Source organism: Balaenoptera physalus, assembly GCF_965194825.1.
Source record: "Balaenoptera physalus genome assembly, chromosome: 13".
Lineage (NCBI taxonomy): Eukaryota > Metazoa > Chordata > Mammalia > Artiodactyla > Balaenopteridae > Balaenoptera > Balaenoptera physalus.
Genome location: NC_138892.1, coordinates 59,764,590 through 59,780,473, shown reverse-complemented (window position 1 = coordinate 59,780,473; position 15,884 = coordinate 59,764,590). Strand labels below are relative to the sequence as shown.

Genomic DNA, 15,884 nt, shown 5'->3' with positions numbered 1-15,884 from the left:
TAAAAGTTGTATCTGTCCTTGTCCATTCAGCCTGCTATAACAACAAACCATAGACTCAGTAGTTTATAAACAGACATTTATTTTTTATTTATTTTAAAAAATAAATTTATTTTTAAAATTTTTATTTATTTTTGGCTGCGTGTGGGCTTTCTCTAGTTGCGGTGAGCGGGGGCTACTCTTCGTTGCAGTGTGTGGGCTCTATCGCGGTGGCTTCTCTTGCTGTGGAGTATGGGCTCTAGGCGCACGGGCTTCAGTAGCTGTGGTGCGCAGGCTTCAGTAGCTGTGGCACACGGGCTTAGCTGCTCCGCAGTATGTGGGATCTTCCTGGACCAGGGCTCGAACCCCTGTCCCCTGCATTGGCAGGCAGATTCTTAACCACTGCGCCACCAGGGAAGCCCACAACAGACATTTATTTCTCACAGTTCCGGAGGCTGGAAGTCTGAGATTAAGGTGCCAGCATGGTTGAGTGAGGGCCCTCTTCAGGTTGCAGACTTCTTGTCTCCTCACATTGTGGAAGTGATTAGGGAGTTCTGTGGGTCTCTTTTATAAGAGCAATAATCCCACTCTTGAGGGCTCCATCCTCATGACCTAGTAACCTCCCAAGGGTACCACTTCCTAATACCGTCACACGGGGATCAGGATATCAAAATATGAATTTTATGGGGACGCAAACATTCATATCACAGCCGTTTCTAAGAGTGGCAAATATCGGGTGGGTCTTTGGTGGAGTAATTAGAAGGTATCTGTCTTCTTTTTCTTTTCTTTTCCTTTTTTCCTTCCTTCCTTCTTCTCACTCCTTCTTCCTTTCTTTCCCCTCCTTCCTTCTTTTTTTTCACTTTCCTTCCTTTTTTCTTTTTCTTTCTTCCTCTCCCTATTTTTTGTTTTTGGTGTGTTTTTTTTGGCTGCGCTGAGCGGCATGTGTGATCTTAGTTCCCCAACCCGGGATCAAACCCATGCCCCCTACAGTGGAAGCACGAAGTCTTAACCACTGGACCACCAGGGAAGTCCCTGTATCTGTTTTCTTTCACTGCTTTCTTTTCTCCCCAGTCCTGCTTGCAAAGGATCCACCAAGGCCTGGTTTTTTATGAGAAGCTGCTGGGCTCAGATATTTTCACAGGGGAGCCTTCTCTACTCCCCGATGGCCCTGTGGGCCAGCTTCATGACTCCCTACTGGGCCTCAGGGAACTCTTGCAGGTATGAACTAGGGGCCTGGAGGAGTGGGGCTTGCAGGTGTCAGAGACAGAGCCTGGCGGGGGAGTGAAGGATCTAGAGTCCTCTCTGATTGTGTCCTGTGTCCTTTCAGCCCGAGGGTCACCACTGGGAGACTGAGCAGACTCCAAGCCCCAGTCCCAGCCAGCCGTGGCAGCGCCTCCTTCTCCGTCTCAAGATCCTTCGCAGCCTCCAGGCCTTTGTGGCTGTAGCTGCCAGGGTCTTTGCCCATGGAGCAGCAACTCTGAGCCCCTAAGCCAGCAGCTTAAGGACGGCACCCAGACCTCCACGGCTCAGCAATGCTAAGATGAATTTATCAGCCTAGACACCTGTGAGCCAACAAGTTAATCAGTCCATTAATTTTAACAGGACTTGCTCTGTTGAAAAATTACCAATACTGACTGACTTATGATGCTGACCTAGAACAGGCTGAATATTTATTACATGGGAAGGGAAATTTTGGGATTATTTATCATCGTGGCAGCAGTTTGGGGAGGAGGATTATTTATTATATTTATACTGAATTATGCACTTTTTTCAATAAAGACTTATTTATGTGGATATCTAAGTCTAATTTCTAGGCTTGTTAGTAAAAAGAAACAGAATGGAAAAACAGGGCCAAAGCACTACAAAATGCATCCTTCTACTCTGCAGGGCTATGGTGGAGAGGGATCTTTCCTCATGACCCCTTGGTATATACAGTAACCGTGATCTTTTTGGCCTTAATCCCTACATGGCTAAGCAAGCTGAATGAGATTACAAGGGACTGTGATTAGGAAGTGGGGGTCCTAAGTGTGGCCCTCTCTTGCTCTCTGACCCAGGGCTTCCTTCCCTGCTTTCCTGGCCAAGAGTGTATTTGGCCAAAGACAGGAGTTCTGAATCACTGCAGGATCAGAAGTCAGAGCTGTTTTTGAGCAGAAAGGGCACTCCAGGAAGATGAAGTAGGCACCAGGTTAGTCTTATCAGCTACTAAAATGTTGAAAGCCTTCCATACTGGAAAGAAGCCACTGCCCTGAGCCCTCCAAGTACCTCCTAACTGTTCTGGCCTGCCCTCAAATTCCTATACCTCCCAGGACAGCAGGCAGCCTCCAGGCTCCCAGCTGGAGCTATGGGTGACATCTGTTCTGATTCATTGGTGCCTGTTCCTTACCCATATTATGCTTCTACCTCTCACTCCAAATCCCACGGTTAACCCAGTTTGGGAGGAGCACAGGCCTGATTTCCCATCCTTGTAGAGCAACATCATGATGTGAGAGGTAGGAGGGGCAAAATATATGGAAAGAACAGAGAAAATGTAGTTTCTAGTAGTCAGAAGGAATCAAGGGCCCATCTGTGTAGAAATGGCTGCGAGGGAAGACGTAAGCTTCATCCATGGTGTTCTGGCCAGCCAACAGTGGGTCACCATTTGGCATGATTTCTTCAATCTTCCTGCTGTTTCTGAAGACTAGATAGTCCAGAGAAATAAGTCAGGCCCTGATCTTAGGCAAGGAGTTCCCAAAGCAGCAGAGAAAGTGAGAGAGGATGGCAGCAGAGGCCTAGACAGGGCCTGATGGGGGCACTTAGGTGGGGTGGGGGAGGCGTGTGTATTTCCTAATAAAAGAAATCACAGGGAAATAAGCCTTTCTCCAATGAGGAGCTCAGAACTCAGTCTTTTTCTGTAGTGGGTGAGGGAGGGGAGGTGGGAAAGGGAATGTGTCCCCTCTTCCCTAGCCCCATCTCATCACTTACTTTCCATGTCCTCAGTGTTCAAGTGTCTCAGATCATGGGGCAAATCCGGCTCTGGCAGTGGCTGTGAAATAGGCTCTGGAATAGGCTCCAGCTTCAGTCCTGGTCCCAGGTTTGGCTCTGGGACTCTCTGTGACACCTCGCCTAGTATGGGCTCCAGCAAGGGCTCCAGAATGGACTCCAGTGTGGGCTCCAGAATGGACTCCAGCACAGGCTCCAGAGTGGGCTCCAGCATGGGCTCCAGAGTGGGCTCCAGAGTGGGCTCCAGAGTGGACTCCAGTGCTGGCCCCAGATCCAGCCCTGCCTCCAGCAGTGGCTCTAAGCCCAGGCCCGGCCCTGGCTCTGGCCCTGGTGCCAGCCCCAGATCCAGCTCTAATGACTCCAGTTCTGGCTCCAGCTTAAGCTCCGGCAGTTGTTGCAGCTCATCCACCTGTCTGGATACCCCAATACAGACAAAGGAGCAGGGCTCAGTTGTTTAGGTAAAGTGGGTAATGGTAGAGAAAGCAGAGGCTATCTCTCTAGTCTAAAAGGCAATAGAGCAGAGGGCTTAAGGTTAACCAGAGGTTTAAATCCTATCATTTACAAGCTGGGTGACCTTAGGCAAAGTGAGCTAACCTCTCTGAGCCTCAGATTTATCATCTGTAAAAAGGGAACAACAATACCTCATAATACTTGAGAGGCAGTAAGATGGTTAAAAGCAGGGCTTTGGAATTTGACAGACCTGGATCATTGATTAGCCATGTACCTTAGGCATGCCACTTCACCACACTAAACCTCAGGTTCCTCAGCTGAAAACAGTAATAATAGTATCTTCTGCCTCATAGAACAATTATGAAGATTCAATAAATGAGAAAATGAACACAAAGCATTTAGCCCAGTGCCTGGAACATAATAAACTTTCATTAAATGTGGCTGTTATCATTCATTACTGGCTCAAATGGGTTCTCATAAGGATTAAATGAAAAAAATGTTCTAAAAAAATCTAGTACCATGCTTGGCATTAAGTAGATGTCCATTAACATCAATGATTATGACTATTATTATCAGGGAACCCCTATGGAGACAACCTAAGGATGGCAGCAGGAAAACAGAGAGGAGAGAGACTAAAAGAGTAGGAAACAAACCTAGAGGGCTGGGGAGTGTGGGTCAGTAGGAAAGAAGGCTGGAGAGACCGGAATTGGGCAGGTCTGGGTCACTATATCAGCCAAAAAGAGTTAGGGAAGATGGGCAAAGAGTTCACATCTCACCTGTTAGAGACCACAATGAGCTTATGTTTCAGGTATTTCTTCCGTTCCTGGAGATTAACTGTGGGGGACAGACACAGGAGGCAGGGGAGGTCAACAGATTGGACACATAGCCCCAGGGTCCCCTAGTGCAGGCAGTCCTGACAGTCATGTCTCCCTACTAACTAGCAGTATCCCATAGACAAAGCCCTAACTTCTTTGGATATCGGTTTTCCCATGTTGAAAGGAAAGAGTTGGATGTGTGGATGCCTGTGGATCCCTGCACTCTACCAGTGAAGTTTATCAATGCTTCTCACCTTTCTCCTGGGAGTAGCACCCAAAAGCCTCATCCCGGGGGATTCGTGGGTAGAGGAAGCACAGTGGGTTCTCAGGTATGTTCTCCTCAGTGAGCAGCTGGTACTGGCTGATGATTTTGGTCAGCGGGAGTGACTGCAGCACCTCCTTGGTGAAGGGCTGCACAGAGTAGATGAGCACCTTATCTGGAGAGTGGATGCAGGAACAGGCAGGCTTGAGGGAAGAGGCTGGGCCTGGGAGCCCCCCACCCCGGCTGCCCAACCACAAATCTGCTGAGGGATTCAGGACAGAGCCAGGGAAGCCAAGGGCAGGCGGAGGGGCAGCAAGAGAGGCTGTGGAAACAGCAGGGCAGAGCAGCTGACCATCATCTTGGTGTTCCACCCAGGAGCAGGTAATGCCCCCTTCCAACGTTTCACTGAAGCGCAGCAGAAAGGTGCCAGAGATGGTCTTCTTCAGCAGCCGGCGCTCCTGGCTCCGGCTCACAAAGCCCATGATGCGTCTGTAGCACAGAGAGCAGCTGTGAGGCCCTCCTGCCTCCTGCTCCCCTTGTAGAGGGACAGAGTGCCAGGTTTGGGCCCTGGCTCTGCCACCTTGTTACAAACTGTTCCATGTTGGCCAAGTCATTTTACTTTACTGACAATATCCACCTCCCAGGGTTGGAGGAGGTGTGAAACTGCGGTGAGGTCACACAGATGAAAAGCACCTTGTAAAAGGCAAAGTGCTACACAAATGGGCAGGCAGTGTGGTGGAAAGAGCATAGGCGTGGGGTCAGACAGGCCTCGTTTGAATCCCAACTCTGCCCCTGGTGTAAGTCCTTTAACCTCTCTGAGCTTTCATTTCCTCCCTTGAGGGTGGCAACACCCATCGCCCAGCAGGGTTATAACGATTACGTGAGAGAATTCATAAAAAGCACCCCGCAGGCTCTGGAACACAGTGGATGCTAGACAAATACGGGCTAGGAGACCATTAGTGCAAACGTGAGGGGTTATGACCTGGCACCGGGTTCTGCTCTCTCCCCTTATTTGCCACATGAGGGCGCATAGAGTCCACTCTCAAGCACAGAAAGGCGGCAGGGAAGAGAGGGAGGCTGACCAAGGCCTTACCCATCGTTCCAGAGATCCTTCAGGTGGTCATGTACCAGGTCCAGAATTTTGTCGAGCCATGTCCAGAATGGTAGCTTGCCAGGGGGGCTCTCTCGCTGAAGGAGGAATGGAAAGGCAGGAAGAGATGTGCAGCTGCCCTGGGTGTGGGGAAGGACTAGTAATTGGACGGGGGCCAAGGTCTAGCTGCACAGGATGCAGGGAGTTACCTTAATGAAATGGACCCAGGACAACAAGGCACCCTCAGTCCTGGAGTTCTGCCCTGTGGACAGACAGACAGTTCAGATGACAGAAGAGGCAGGGCCAAGGGTCCTGGGACAGAAAGGATGGAGGGCGGGGGCAGACAAAGGCTGGGGAAAGGCTGAGAGAAAAGAAGGTCTGTACCAAACAGCTTGTCCCGCAGCATGCCAAGCTGGTCTGAGTCGAGGCCTCGGCCAACGTAGGAGGAGAATTGCCAACTGAGAGCAGGGCCCAGCAAGTCCCAGGGGGCCTTGGCGGGGCTGGAGAAGAACTGCTGGTTCTGCAGAGGTAGGAGGGGACGGTGGCTCAGAAGCAGTGCCCTCACACCAAGCTTCCACGCCCCTCCTGGCCACCCTTCACCTGTTGGGCCCACCTCCTACCTGGGGGTTTGAGCTGAGCAGATTGAACCAGAGAACCGAGGCCCAGGCAATTGAGAGTTGGTTCATGTTAGAAATAATCACCACAGGAAGGGTGTCCGTCTGGGGAGGAGACAGAAATCACAGAAGAGGGATGTGATGTTTCTAGCTGTAGACATCTGGTAAGGGCCAGACAATATCCCACCCTGAGAGGCTTCTGCTTAACCCCTCCTTAGGTCTTCCCCCGAACACACTCCATTTTCACTCACTTTCAGTTCCTGCTTCAGACCCTGGTAGGTGTATCTGACTGTGAAGCTGATAATGTGCAGTTCCTCTGTCACGGCCAGCGGCCCCTGGGACAGCAGAAGACACAATGATCAGCGTGGCCTTTGCTAAGTTCCTCCTGCCCCCCAACCCCCTGTCCAGGCCTCACCTTATTGCTGCCCTTTCCTGAACCACCTGAACGCTGCTCCACCAGCGTCTGTGAATTGAGGGGAGGGAGAGAGAATGCCAGAGCAAGGACCCCAGGGTCCCTGGAACCCTTGCTTTGCCCTCAGGACTTCCCAAGGCCTGGGAACTTCCCCCAGCTTGTTCGATTGAACTACAACCTTAAGATACCATCCCTTCTTACCAGGTAGCCAAAGTCCCAAATTAAGCCCTGACTCTGCCCTTTCTCAGGAGTCAAAGTTTTCTGGTTTGAGGTCAGAATGTTGAACTTCCGGAAGCTATTCCAAGGAGGAAGAAGATATATGGTGGTCAGGAGCAGAGTTATTCTAAAAACTCAGCAGGAAAACAACAAAAGTTCCACTTCATTTCAGACCTCCCCTTCTCCCTCTGTCCATACACCACCCAAATCAACCTCCTCCTTGTTTGTGTCCCTATCAGGGCTGCCACATGTGATGGTACAGGTCATGCAGTGCACAAAAGTTTGCAGTGTCCTTGTCAGGCACCTACCCTTGTGATTCAGGAGGATTTCTGTAAAGAAAAAAAAAAATCACTGGGAAGCAAAATAGTGTAGAAGTTAGGAATTTGGTCTTTGGAATCAGACAGACTCGGGTTCAAACCCAAATCTGCAGCTCACCAGCTATGTGGCCTTGCACTAGAGACATAAATTATCTGAACTTGTTTCCTCATTTGAATAGTGCATTGATAATACCTAACTCATGGGGTTCCTGTGATAATTTTAAATTGGGTACTTGACAAGCTACATGTCACATAGTAAGCACTCAACAAAAGAGATGAGCTATTTCTATGAGGTAGGAATGGAAGGGAAAAGAACACAGCCCCAGGGCCCTGTTGTAAAGAGTAGGTGCCTCCTCCACCCCACCACCCCACTTCCTGGCCACCCCTTGGTCACACCCTTCACCTGCCCCAACTCACCTGTCAATGGAGACTTCTGCAGTCAGTGACTCATTGCCTTCCTGGAGTCTCACCAGCAGCCTGCAGGGGAGGGAGGTAGATGGGGTAAAGTGGTCAACTTCAATCTCCTGGATAGACCAGATGTTCGAAAAAAACAAGGGAAGAGATTAAAAGAGGTAAGTAGATTGAGGGGAAAAGAGAGAAGAAACAGCCAAGAGTGGGAAGATTTGTAAAGCCAGGAAGCATCAGGGCTGGTAAAAGGAAGCAGGAATGAGTTCTGAAATGCCAACCTTGTTCGGACAGTGAACTTGCTCCCAGTCTTGAGGATGAGGGGTCGATGGGAAGTTTGGGGCATGCAGGGCTGGGTTTCTACTACAAAGGCTCTGGGGAGATGTGGAGAGAATATATAGAGGTCAGTATCTGTAAGAGTGGCTCCCCTTGTCCCTTCCCTCTGGCCTCCCTAGAGGTCCCCCCCTGGCCTCTAGACCTGTGGAGCAGGCGCTGTAGCAGCTCTGTGACCTGGGCCTTCCGCAGATCCACCCCTTCGATCAGAGGGTCCCCCTGATAGGTGACCATGTGACTCAATTCCTGTAGCTCCTTCAGCAGCTGCCGCAGATGAAACAACAGCTTTGCTCCAGCTGTGAACCTGGGTGACAGAATCCAAGGGAGAAAGAATCCATCAGTTTCCTGGAATCCCCAAACAGGCTCCAAGAGCTCCCCTTTAACTATGTGGAAAGTCAGAAACTGATTGGGACAAAAAAGAATCCAGGAAGCATGTGAAAGATATTTCAACATTGTTCATAACCTAAGGAATGAACATCAAAGCCACTTTCACATATAAAATTGATAAAAGATTTATTAACATAATAAAGCTAACTTTCACATGATGCTTGATATGTACTTTTTATTCTAAGTGCTTCACACATCTTCATGCATAGGGTTAATTCTTACAACAACCCTATGAGGTAGGTACTATTATTATCCCTATTTTACAGATGGTAAAGCTGAGGCATAGAAAGAGTAAAGTGACTTGCTCAAGATCATAAAACTAGTAAGGGATGAAGTTGTATGTGTTTTACTGTCTATATAATAAGAAATAATAATGATAGGCAATATCGTAACAGGAAAACAATTATCCACTACATAAGAGCAAACAGATTGGGATAGCAGTTTGGAACTATTTTTTTAAAAAGCTTCAGGGTACTTCGCTGGTGGTCCAGTGGTTAAGACTCCGCGCTTCCAATGCAAGGGGCGCGGGTTCAATCCCTAGTCGGGGAACTAAGATCCCACATGCTGCGTGGTGTGGCCAAAAAACATATAAAAAATAAAAATAAGAAGCTTCAAAAAATGTATATACATTTTGTAGTATTCCATTTCTAAGATATATCCTAAGGAAATAATCAGACAAACAAATGGACAAAGACAGATGTTCACAGTTCATAGCTTTGTTTTCTGTAATAGAAAAATTAGAAACAATTGATATTGGGTATATAAATTATGGCATATTGACATCATGGAATACTACGCAACCATTAAAAATAATGATATAGGGCTTCCCTGGTGGCGCAGTGGTTGAGAGTCTGCCTGCCAATGCAGGGGACACGGGTTCGAGCCCTGGTCTGGGAAGATCCCACATGCCGCAGAGCAGCTGGGCCCGTGAGCCACAATTACTGAGCCTGCGCGTCTGGAGCCTGTGCTCTGCAACAGGAGAGGCCGCGATAGTGAGAGGCCCGCGCACTGCGATGAGGAGTGGCCCCCGCTTGCCACAACTGGGGAAGGCCCTCGCGCAGAAACGAAGACCCAACACAGCCATACATACATACATACATAAATAAAAAAAAAAAAGAATGTAAGCAGACAAGAATAGCATTAAAAAAAAAAAAAAAAAAAAATAATGATATAGGCACAAATTTTTAACAAGAAAAAATGTTCAAAAACATTAAATTAAAAAAGTTACAAGATAGTATATATATGATATAATCTGAGTTCTGTTTAAAATAGATGCATATTTGTGAATATGCATGGGGAAAATCTGGAAAAACGTATTCAAAAGCATTAACAGGGGACTTCCCTGGTGGTCCAATGGTTAGGACTTCACCTTCCAATGCAGGGGGTGTGGGTTCGATCCCTGGTCGGGGAGCTAAGATCCCACATGCCTCACGGCCAAAAAACCAAAACATAAAACAGAAGCAATATTGTAACAAATTCAATAAAGACTTTAAAAATGGTCCACATCAAAAATTTTTTTTAAAAAACCATTAACAGTGGCTACCTCTGAACGATCAGATTATGCACATGGGTCATTTTTACTTTTTTTCTCTTTTAAGTGTTCTGAAATTTTTCCAATTAGTATATTTTATATTTACAATCAGAAGAAGAAATAAATCTCTTTGTATTAAAAACAATGAAACAAAAGAACAACACAATAACAGCACCACCACCACCAAGAAAAGGTATTGGGCTGGCCAAAAAGTTCGTTCAGTTTTAAGTAAAAACAACAAACACATTTTTCATTTTCACCAAGAATTTTATTGAACAATGCATTCACTAACCGAACGGACTTTTTGGCCAACCCAATATATACTTTAACCCAGGAATATCACTTCTGATAACTTACATTATAGAAATAATTGGAGATGTAAATAAAGATGGAGCTATGAGGTTATTTACTGCAGCACTGTTTAAAATAGCAAGAAATCACTCACAGGCCATAATTTGCCAACCCCTGTACAATATGATGAATACATGTGCAACTGTAATGTAAATACTTATCCTGTACTCTGAGCCCTATATATCTGTTTTCAATTTATCTGAACAGTGGTATATTTTTATTTTTTTATATTAATTTTTATTGGAGAATAGTTGCTTTACAATGCTGTGTTACTTTCTGCTGTACAGCAAAGTGAATCAGCTACATGTATACATATATTCCCTCTTTTTTGGATTTCCTTTCCATTTAGGTCACCACAGAGCACTGAATAGAGTTCCCTGTGCTATACAGTAGGTTCTCATTAGTTATCTATTTTATACATAGTATCAATAGTGTATATATGTCAATCCCAGTCTCCCAGTTCATTCCACAGGTGCCCCGCCCCATGGTATATTTTTAATAGTTTAAATTATAATAAATTTTCTCATGAGAAAATATCTAAATAATAGGTATTTTTCAAATATGTTGAAGGACACATTAGTTATTTTTTTCTACATCACAATAAAATTAATATAAAATAAGGAGTTTACTGGAAAACAAATCAAGAAATTTGTTTAGGGCTTCCCTGGTGGCGCAGTGGTTAAGAATCCGCCTGCCAATGCAGGAGACACAGGTTCAAGCCCTGTTCCGGGAAGATCCCACATGCCGCAGAGCAACCAAGCCTGTGCGCCACAACTACTGAGCCTGTGTTCTAGAGCCCAAGAGCCACAACTACTGAGCCCACGTGTCACAACTACTGAAGCCCGCGCGCCTAGAGCCCGTGCTCCGCAACAAGAGAAGCCACGGCAATGAGAAGCCTGAGCACCGCAATGAAGAGTAGCCCCCGCTCACCGCAACTAGAGAAAGCCTGCGCAGCAACGAAGACCCAATACAGCCAAAAAAAGAAGAAAAAAAAAAAGTATCATGGGTAGGGACTTCCGTGATGGTCCAGTGGTTAAGACTCCACCCTTCCACTGCAGGGGGTGCGGGTTTGATCCCTGGTTGGGGAACGATCCCACATCCCATATGCTGTGTGGCGTGGCCAAAAGATGTAAAAAATAAAAGTATCATGGGCATGGGTAAATATGATATACTGCTAAGTTAAAAAAAACAAACAAACCCACAGGTCTCAAAATAGTATCAACAGTATGATTCAATTTTTGTTTAATAATATTACAGTAGCTACATCTGGATATCAAGGTAACAGGTAATTTTTTTTTTTTTGGCATTATATTCATTGCACTAAAAAAAAAGGTAAAACGATATTTCTCGGGTGATTAAGCAGGAAGGAGAAATCGGATTGTGGATCAATTCATTACTTTCCCCAAAGCAAAGACTGGGCTCTGGGCTCCCTGGGTGGTGAGAATGAAGAGCAGAGCAGAGCTGCAGTCAGACAAGGGAGCTGGTATCATTCTAGGGAGCAGAGATTAAGGAGGGCAATATCTCTTGCCATACACAGGGCATTATAACCTACAAAGCACAGGGGGTAGTTAGGACTAGGGCCAGGTGAGCACGAGGGTGGGAAGGTGCCTCTCACCACTTCTCCAACTGCTCCAACCCTCCATCCGGGGGGCCTCCAATGCAGGCTTTCTGCTGCCGAACTTTCCACTCCTCCAGCTTGGGCAGCAGTAGCTCAATTAGGGTAGTTAATCGGCCTAGCAGTGCTTTGGAGGCATCTAGCACCTCCTATGAAAGACATAAAGTGAGTGCTGAGAGCCTCTCACCATCACCCTCCACCATTCAACCAGGGATGAAGAGACAAAGAAGCCAAGGCTAGGAGGCCAGGGCTCCCGATGCCTCATTTTCCCCAGTTCCCTGCTGCCCACTCCCTCTGTCCTCTGGCACCCACCTTTCTCCTTCTGTCCAGTTCATTGAGCGTTTCCTGCAGAATGTCCTTCTGTCTGGTCTGATGGGGGTCCAAAGAGGGTGTCCTCGCTGGACAGCAGGAGCAGGAGTGAGACAAATGCTCAGACCTAGGGATCCTTCCCCTCTCCTTCCCAGCCCAGACCTCAGCCAGAGTCAGGAGTGGGGAGTTCTGAAGGGAGAAGAAGGGGAACCAACCAAAGCACAGGCACCTCTGGGCCCTCATGCAAATTCTGAATGGTCTTGCTAGAACCAGAAGCCCACTCAATCTGCTAAGGCAGTTTCCCAAGCATCCCCTCCAACATTCACTAGCTGTCCCTCAGCTACACCTCCAGCCTGACCTCTACAACATACCCTGGCACCTCCAGCTTTGCAATGGCAGCAGGACTATACTCAGCAAGATGCAGCCGAAGGTGATTATTGCTTACTGGGGCTTTCCCCTTCTGCTCTATTCTACCCTTGGCCTCCCAGTAGGCATCTTTCTCCCACCCCTCAATGTGCTTTCTACCTGAGGTCTGGATCTTATATCGGAAGCAGAAGACATCCTGCTGGTCTTTCAGTTGGCTGATGGATTTCACCAGCTTCTGCAGAGGAGATGAGACCCTGATGAGGCTGCTTCTGTGAGAGGAGGCAGGCTGAGTCCTGCCCACCCTGGCTCTTGCCACATCTACCAACCTCCAACATAGCCTTTAATTCCAGGATCCGCGATTCAATCTCATGCTGCTGGCTCTCCCCAGATGCTGCAAGGGCTGGCTCTCCTTGCTCCTGAAATAAGAGGCTCTGAGCACATTTCAACTCTGACCTTTCATCCCTGAAATCCAGGCCTGAAATGAAACCACAGGATGTGGAGGGATCTTGCTCTGAGGCAAATTTCCTGACTCCTTTGCAGGAACCCTCTCTACTCCAGGAGCTTTCAACATCACCACCAAATTGTTCTCACCGACTGAGCCCTCTGAGCCTGGGTCAGAATTCTTTTTTCTTCCAGAAGGAGATTAAAGATCATCTCAGCCAATTGGGTAGCGCCCTGGGGAAAGGCCTGCAGTAGGAAAAGAGAAAGGATTGATTTAACTCAACTGCCATCAATGAACTACCACCTCAGGCCCTCCCCACCAGTGACCTCAGTATTCTCCCCTTCTTCGGGGTCCCAAGCCCTACCCCTTTTCACCACTGGTCCCCCAAACCCTAGCCTCTTTCCGAAAGGGTCATCTAGACTATGTCCTTCTCTCTGCCAGTGATCTCCCAAGTCCAGACTCTGTCCCATTTTCCCCAGATCTTCCCCTGTCCTTTGAACTTCCAGGTCCTGTTCCATGTTCCATACCCTAAACGTACTCCTCTACACTCAGCTCCCATTCCTACTTTGTTATTCCTGGCTCCTCCAAGTACCTGAATGTCCCGATAGAATTTTCGCAAGTTGTGCTGTAGCAACAAACACTCAGGGTCCTGGCTGCAGCGGCTACACTCATAGTTCAGTTGGTCCAAGAAGTGGAAGAACAGCATATTAGCCTTGGCCTCATCATTGCCCAGTGCAGCTTCCTGCCTAGTGACCAGGAAGGACAAGGATTAGTATCTCTGCAGGGCTGCTACTATCTTGAGGCCTTCCAACCCCTTCCTGCCCTTGGTATCTCCAGGATCCTGGGGGGGTCAGAAGAAAGAAATCATTTTCCTCATCCCCCCAACTTCCTGAAGGCCTCACCAGTTCTGATCTTCAATCCAGACAGCCAAGTACTGTCGAATGTCCACCGGCAGGAGGCTATTTGAATAGAGCTGGTGCAGCTGATCCTGAAATGGGCTGTCAAGATTCTGTAGCATCTCCCACTGCGCCATTTGGGGTCTGAGCCTGAAGGATGCAGGTTCCCAATTGGAAATTTTCCTGGACTAAACCATCCACAGTCTTGTGATTGTTTATTATTAAAAATTTTAAAAAATGTTTAATTATACAGGTAAGAAAAAATACAGAAAAAAAGTAAAGTCTAGATTGACCCCACTCCCAATCTTGGTCCCTTTTCCTCCTCTCCAGAAGTAAACAATATTATCAGTTTGGCGCATATTCTTCCAGGGAGTACTATTTAAGAGCTCCAATATGTAGGCCTTTTTGTTTCAATGGTAATTTTCAAACACACAACAAAGTAGAGTGAGTAGTACAAGGATCATCCATGTACCCGTCATCCAGCTTCAACAAACGTGTATGATATTTCCACAATCTCATTTCATCTATCTCCCCCAATGAATTTATTTTAAATTTATTTGTTTGTGTTTGTATTCACTTATGCCGGAGCATTTAAAGGTCAGTCTTAAGTATTTTAAAAAAGGGTTTTTTTATTATTTATTTATTTTTGGCCACGCCGCACAGCATGCAGGATTTTAGTTCCCCCACCAGGGATTGAACCCACTGCAGTGGAAGCGTGGAGTCTTAACCACTAGACCGCCAGGGAAGTCCCAGTCTTAAGTATTTATTTCAGCATTATCCCGGCTGGCCCCAAAGCTTTATCAGAGGCTGAAACTCCTTGGAGATAAACTGCTCTCCATGTTGGAAAGAGGAGCTCCATTCTCTAGAAGATGTTTAAGATACTTAAATACTGTGTAAGGGGTCACTCAATCCCTAAGACTGTGACACTTTTATGACCTCTGTCAATCTCTGATTCTTCATGTGGATTATTAAATTTGTGAGAAAATTCACTCAAAACTTGTTTTTGCCTGTCACCAAGCAGGCTGGGTGGAGACCTTCTCCCTACCTTTCCCCGCCCACTGCCATCTGTCTGTTTAGGAAACCAAACCTTCTTGCAGCCTGAGCCTAGCAAAAAAGAATTAACACCCACTTCTATGGGCTAAAAAAAGGTCACATGATTTTATTACAAATCAAATGCTTGGGGTGGGAAAGATTCTTTTCCACCAGTATGAATAATCATGAGCTGCCTTTCTACCTCTGGGAAGTAGGAACAGGGGAAGGAAAGAATTGGGCAGGGGCTCCTACTTTTCACTTTAACCCTTTAGTAGTGCTTGACTTTTTACACTATGTACTTGTATTCCTTTTAAAAAACAAATGACAAGGCCCCAGTTCCTAAGGAACTAACTGGCTGGTATTAATAAAGCAAGGCGGCAAGTAAACCCTGAGGTTTAAATATGAAAAACAAAACCAAAAAACATGGCCTTCTTAAATAGATTGCAAGCACAGAGGTTAAGGACTGTAAACTCCTTTTTTCTCCAGTTATCCAACACTCTTTTAGGCGCGTATTTTGTGCTCAATAAGCTTTTCTGAAAAGAACTCTATTTTTTTCTTTCTTTTTTTGTTAAGGATCAAAAATAACAGACCGGAAGGTAAAAGCGTTGGCCAAGACACTGAACCAATGCAACAATGCCAGGTTTCGGGTCTTGGAAGTTGCAGGGGTGTTTCTGGAGGGGGGGGGGGCGTTACGGTTGGGGACTTAGGTTGGACAGGAGGATGAAGCAGGCGACAGCTCCTGTTTCAACCTGGGGACAGAGTCTGACTCCTCCCGGGCGTACCCCCCAGGGCCTGCCTGCCCTCTCAGGGAGAAACTCGCGCCTCCACCCACACCCCCGCCCGCCTTCTCAGGGCCGGTACCTGGTTAGAGTCTCAGCCCCCGCTCCCTCCAGTAGCTCTGGTCCAGGCTTCCGGTCCCCAGAGAGAGATCCGGCACCAGAGCCTCCCGCGCCGCCCTCGGCTTCGGCCCGCCTCTCGAACCCGCCCCCTTGCCACAGGCTTGAGTGAGCGGCTGAACCCCGGAACTCGCCATTCCCATAGAGGCGCCCCGACACTGGCTGCCATTCAGCCAACCTCTTCCCCAGG

General features: G+C 47.3%; 2 protein-coding genes across 15 annotated transcripts in view; one reads left to right on the top strand and one right to left on the bottom strand.

The window, feature by feature from the left end:
* The window catches only part of IL23A (interleukin 23 subunit alpha), a 5,709-nt gene extending 3,939 nt beyond the window's left edge, over positions 1 to 1,770 (top strand). For all 11 annotated transcript variants that reach the window (XM_082421877.1, XM_082421883.1, XM_082421879.1 and 8 more), the window contains 2 exons: positions 1,048 to 1,194; positions 1,304 to 1,770. In XM_082421877.1, coding sequence (XP_082278003.1) covers positions 1,048 to 1,194; positions 1,304 to 1,421 — 265 coding nt within the window. In that variant the 3' untranslated portion in view covers positions 1,422 to 1,770. The remainder of the gene's footprint in view (positions 1 to 1,047; positions 1,195 to 1,303) is intronic.
* Positions 60 to 15,884, bottom strand: STAT2 (signal transducer and activator of transcription 2). Of its 4 annotated transcripts, none has more exons than XM_082421782.1 (24): positions 15,660 to 15,884; positions 13,773 to 13,916; positions 13,463 to 13,616; positions 13,020 to 13,115; positions 12,755 to 12,844; positions 12,588 to 12,663; positions 12,066 to 12,151; positions 11,754 to 11,902; positions 8,015 to 8,173; positions 7,818 to 7,910; positions 7,549 to 7,608; positions 7,123 to 7,143; positions 6,800 to 6,893; positions 6,602 to 6,649; positions 6,438 to 6,521; positions 6,193 to 6,291; positions 5,957 to 6,092; positions 5,782 to 5,834; positions 5,576 to 5,670; positions 4,835 to 4,971; positions 4,475 to 4,657; positions 4,182 to 4,239; positions 2,938 to 3,368; positions 60 to 2,653 (listed from the first exon to the last, which is right to left on the bottom strand). In XM_082421782.1, the coding sequence occupies exons 2-24, from the start codon at positions 13,901 to 13,903 to the stop codon at positions 2,511 to 2,513; spliced, it is 2,676 nt and encodes an 891-aa protein (XP_082277908.1). In that variant the 5' UTR covers positions 13,904 to 13,916; positions 15,660 to 15,884; the 3' UTR covers positions 60 to 2,510. The 4 variants fall into 4 exon arrangements, with proteins under 4 accessions (XP_082277908.1, XP_082277905.1, XP_082277906.1 ...); XM_082421779.1 differs by having other exon boundaries at positions 13,773 to 13,954; positions 15,660 to 15,713; XM_082421780.1 differs by lacking the exons at positions 13,463 to 13,616; positions 13,773 to 13,916 and having other exon boundaries at positions 15,660 to 15,768.